Source organism: Lingula anatina, chromosome 10, assembly GCF_051362555.1.
Source record: "Lingula anatina isolate TDL-2025a chromosome 10, LinAna3.0, whole genome shotgun sequence".
Lineage (NCBI taxonomy): Eukaryota > Metazoa > Brachiopoda > Lingulata > Lingulida > Lingulidae > Lingula > Lingula anatina.
The window spans coordinates 7,766,341-7,771,926 of NC_141776.1; the positions used below are offsets into that span (position 1 = coordinate 7,766,341).

At 39.1% G+C, this 5,586-nt stretch overlaps 1 protein-coding gene across 1 annotated transcript; it reads left to right on the forward strand.

Annotated features, from left to right (window-relative positions):
• The first annotated feature begins 3,262 nt into the window (after positions 1 to 3,262).
• On the forward strand, positions 3,263 to 5,384 carry LOC147759493 (carbohydrate sulfotransferase 11-like). Its single transcript, XM_086998240.1, has one exon. It carries the CDS (start codon positions 3,288 to 3,290, stop codon positions 4,098 to 4,100), a length of 813 nt encoding a protein of 270 aa, XP_086854366.1. The 5' UTR covers positions 3,263 to 3,287; the 3' UTR covers positions 4,101 to 5,384.
• The last annotated feature ends 202 nt before the right edge of the window (positions 5,385 to 5,586 follow it).

Here is a 5,586-nt window from a genome sequence, read left to right on the forward strand (position 1 = left end):
ATAGTGTGACGAAGTTGTCTTTATTTTCTATCGTATTTTCTTCTATGTTATTTATTAACTATTTCCAGTTGTTTCCCGCGCTTCTTCTATTCATTTCTCTTTCTACTTATTTCAATCTCTAGGGGGCCTTCTCCCCGTTTACAGCACACGCAGGGCTCCGTGTAAGTATCATAAGAGTTTGTCAATCCACTTGTGGACAAAATTACAGAATCAACTCAATTCCTCTACAAAATACTACGACTATCATTCCTGTCACACCGGCACTAAGATCGTATTTAAAGGAGATCCTTAGTTCTCAACCAAGCGTTACCTGACACATACCTGTACAGTATTATTCCCTTGAAGTTGGCACCGTATAAGGATACGGCTACGGAAATGGAGACGTTCAGCAATGAACAATGAAAATGTCGCTATTTAATTTTAAGGCCTAAGTCAGCTGTAACCATTTTCGTTTCTTAGTAAAACAAAGTCTTTTATCCCATATAACAAGACGTCACCGTGCTACGTATCCCACATGACGTCATGACACAATATGACGTCACCACACAGTCTGTGTATTTTCTGAATTAATTACCCCGCCGGAGCGAGCCTGAACCCCGTAGGTTCCTATAATAATTATATTAGTGCATGCATGGATACATGTAAGAGATAGCCAACTACTCACTTCTACCATACCCAGTAATTATCTGTGCCAGAAGTAAACGTGCCCATACTTTACCCTCTATCCACTACCAGGGCTGCAATTATTATTTTGTGAACATTTTCGCTGTACAGAGGATAACCGTGAATTTAAACAGAGACATATCTGTCGCCCTGATAGAGGGTAACTTTACTCAGTGGCACGAACGTGAGCCCTGTAGGTTCCAATAATAACTAGAAAAGCACTCAGAGAGCTCAGACCTGCGCCAAGGCAGCAAAGCCTCCATCTAATGCTGCTTCACCCCCAAATTTTCGATATTTTTTATTATTGATTGATTATTGATCCGGATCACCAGCAAAAACTAATCATCTGTTCCTTGGCCCACTTCTGACAGTTCCTGAAATGTTCATCAAAACCGGTCCATAACTTTTTGAGTAATGTTGATGACAGACGGACAAACAAACAGGGGTAAAAACATAACCTCCTTGGCGGAGGTAATTACAGGCCTACCCAACTACCAGACTCGGCACCGAATGATCCTGAATTCACCGGTAGATCAGACCACACTACCCGTTTTCAAGGTGTGTGTCAGTGCACGGATGCAGAAAGGAGGCAGCCAACTACTCCGTCCTACCACGCCAAATAATCTGTGCCCATAGTTAAATCAAGTTTCATTGTTCAAAAAGACGGCTGTTCCGGGGCCTCTCGTTGTTTATCACCTGAAAAAGTTTTCCAACATTGCTCGAATTCTCTCTATTAGATATCATCAATGCTCTTTGTCTATTAAATGGATGTTATATCCGCTTGATGGCTTTTAAGATTTTAAATGTCGCCATTAAGTAGAGTAGTTAGCGCGTGGATGTATTTTATCATTTAATTTGCATTTCAGACAAGATCTGGGTGTCAGGATATCTCTCAGGATGTCGCATGCAAGGTACATGCGTGTATTGCACTTCTCTTTACATTTTAGACTGCGCCAAGCAAGCAAATGTCTGACGAAAGAACTATTTAGTTGCTAAGTGATCCGTGTGAGGTGGTAATGGACAGCAATATGCACCTAACGCGGGTAAACGTCTTTCATACTGTGGTCGTGGTATTCTGTATATTGGTGTTGGTATTTGTCTTTACGTGGAGTCCTGGCCTGGAAGTTGTGAGCCTGGAAGATGGAGGTACAGGTAGATCTCTCTCTCTCTCTCTCTCTCTCTCTCTCGCTCACACACACACACACACACACACACACACACACACGTGCTCTCTTTCTCTTCTCTCTATCTGTTTCTCTCTGACACACACACGTGCTATCTCTCTCTCCCCCTCACGCACACACACACCTCTGATTCTCTCTCTCTTTAACATGACAAGCTAAACACAGGTGTCAACGTCAATAACATTAACGTAAAACATTAAAACAGGTCCTGTGGTTTTCGTTCAATGGCCTTCTTTACTTACAACTTACCTTAAAAATTGAAACATTGTCCTTATGAGAACAGGGTCCCGTATCTCGAAAGCTTCGCTTATGGCGAGCGTGCGCAAGCATGGCGATTCCGCGCTATCCCATATCTCGAAAGCTTCGCAAATCGCGGCCGTGCGCTAATAGCGAAATCAGCATTAGTTTCGAGGCTATTATTTGCGGCGATACAAACTAGTCGCAAAGGCCTCTGCGTATGCATAATTCGTCATTTTAATGTGTCTTTCATGTAATTAAACATGGCGGCAAGTTTGGGTTGCTAGTCATAATAGCATATAACAAAAGCTATAACAAAAACATGGAAGCTTATAATAGATTGAATCACTCGGTACCTCTGATAGGAAAACTTGCGGTAAATATTTACGTGAAGAATGCTAAAGTCATGTTTTATGATGCATAAACATTTGAAAATTAAACATTTCATACATCATTTTATATTTTCTGATGAATATAATTCATCTGTGTAGTCTACTGATAATAAGCATATATTTAAAAGTGTCATTTTCTACACAAAATGAAAAAGCAGAGACAAAGCATTCGGTCGCACCGTGACCTTCCTCAATGTCTATAACTCTATTACTATGAGACAGAACACTACTCACAAATGCGTCAATAATTGTGTCAGTCCAAGCTTCGCTAATTGAATTGTTTTTTGAAATTTTATTGGTGTCCAACACTTCAAATATCAGTATTTGTAATTATGATATTCCTATAAATAAAAACAGCCTCTTGATTAGCGTCATGGTGAAAAAATTACATTTTGTGTAATTATGTTATGACGTCATTACTTTATGCGGCAATCGAATTTTAGTAGAGTTTGAGGTTATAATTGCGTTGCGTTTGCTAAGGCTTAGAGATAGCCGGTGGGGAATCGCCATGCTCGCATCCGTGCGCAACATAGCGAAGCTTTCGAGATACGGGGCCCAGATCTATTTTCTTGTTTTCAGAAAACACGATCTCCATGAGGAAGGCAATGCAGGCCAACAACCTAAATAGTGGTCGGGTATGCTTCAAATGATATTTTATTAATGAAGATTAAGTCATATAATTATTTTATAAAATGCAAATTTCCTTCAAACCCGTGTACTACTACGAAAATAACATTTTCAGTTTTTTTTTTTTTTTTTTCATTTTCAGTACTTTTCGTGGGCGGAAGTGCCTCTCAGTTGGCAAAATATAATGAAAGCAAGGAGAAAAATTCTACAGGACGCATGTCCAAAAAACACCAAGTTAGCACTTGCCACAAACGCAAGCAGTATTCTGGCTGGTCGTCCATTTTTGTGGGTAGACGACAGACACAGTCTGATATACTGTGAAATACCAAAAGTGGGCTGTACGAACTTTAAACGTTTGATGTATGGGCTCACGGCAAACGCAGATATTACAGAATACAAAGACATTGGGGCGTATGAAGTGCACTATAAATATCAGAAGTTTTTGGTGCCCCTGTCTGACTTTTCCGAATTTGGAATCAAGTTCCGTCTTGCAAACTATCTGAAAGTTGTTCTTGTGAGGCATCCCTTTGAAAGACTAGTGTCTGCTTACAGGAACAAATTAGAGAAACTCAGCGCTTTTTCACGTCAAATTGGGGCCTATATCAAACCTTTCATGAGATCCCCGGGGATGAAGAGCGCGCCGCAAGAAGGGGACGGAATTTCATTTGCTGCGTTCGTCAAATACATTAATGTCTATTCTCAGCTTTCTACTAAACCGTTCAACCCGCACTGGAGAACTTATAACGAGTTGTGTAATCCATGTGACGTCAAATATGACGTCATTGTGCGATACGAAACTATCCAACATGATGTCAGCATGTTGCTTAAACTGTTGCGCGTGGCTGAGAAGTTCAAGTACCCTGATGGTGACATGTCATCTGTGTCGTCTGCAGGAGTTTGGAGGTCCTATTTCGCCAACGTGCCCTCTTCAGATCTCAACGAACTGAAGGGAATTTACAAACTAGACGCTAAATTGTTCAACTACACTTTCAATTAAGATCTAATGCAGCTTACAAATTTAAAAAAGAAGAGTTTTAAAAAAGGAAGTGAGATCAGATCGATCTTTTTACTAGGCCTACTACATACAGTAGAGCTTTTTCACCGCATTCAAACCTATACATTATTTATGTCTCCTCATTAACCCAACCCGACTGCCAGTTTTACACGTCCCTTCAAACAGTCAAAAGGTGCTTACGTTTCCTGTAAGCTAACCATAATGTAAAACCTTTTGTGATCTTATGCCGTCACCGATTATATAGCAGAAATGACAAGAGGAAAGTTCAAATATTCAGAGCATATGTCTGGTAGGCCTATGTGTATAAAAATCGCATCGGTTGTTTAACCTTAGAGTTTAAAATCCTGCGGGTGTGCGCAGGAGAATGCATCCACTTTCGTCGCTATTTAGATTCTCTAGAATACCTGGCGACCAATATTTGCACCCTCGTCATCTAGGGAACAACCACGTGGGTGTCATATTGTGTCATCAAGCACCACCAACACAATATGACACCAGACGCGGAGTGAGGTAGACAAAAGTTAACTTTTCAAACAATCTATTCTTCTGTTAGATGTTCTTTCTGTTTTTTGTTGTTTATGGCACGTTTAAAGTGAAATAGGACTTTGGAGTTCAAAACTATCCTCATATTGTTTACAATGAAGATTTTTTTATCCTTCTCTGAATTTTATTTTCTAATCTCTCTAAATCATTTAACGGAAAAGAATGCACGGAAAGCTCGTTTGAAAGGTGGGGCAAATGATTTTACTGCTAAATACGCGGTAAAAAGAAGTCGACCGCTTCATTGATGAAGTGTTTTTGGCCTCACTGATGAAGTATCTTCGTCTATCCTTTGCCATTCAAAAGATCACGCTACAATTTGTCTATGATTTCGTTTCAAATTTTGTTTGTTCTTTAAAATGGCCATTATGTTATTTTCGAGTCCCCCGTATATTTTACAACTTATGCACCAGCATAAGCGAAACACCTGTTGTCAATCAATGAAAAAATCATTTTCATACAATGCATTTTTTATTATCATATTTTACAATTTATAACACCTTGTACACAATGGCAAAATATACCATTTAGTAGTAATACAAGATGATTTGCACCAAGGGATTGTACATATAATGTCACAGATGTATTCTAAATGCTAAATATATTTTTAATAACTAGTCACTTACTGCATTAAATAAGACAATCACATTTACTAAACATTACGACAACACATATTCGTAAAGGTAAATTACAAACATCAGAAACGTTATATAGTATTAATAAAATACAGTCTTCAAAATACATAAACAGCCTCCGCAACATGCAACGATACATGTTCTTTACGTAAAATACAACAGTATTAGTGGATAACCTTATTTCGCAACAGATACCTCATCGATATGGTAAAAACACATGACACAATATACTGGCTTCTGATAATCACGACATCTATTGTACAAGTTATTACATGGCTTTGACTGGGTTCCCA

Coding starts and splice junctions, on each gene's coding strand:
- LOC147759493 (XM_086998240.1), top strand. CDS start 3,288: ATGAAAGCAAGGAGAAAAATTCTACAGGACGCATGTCCAAAAAACACC.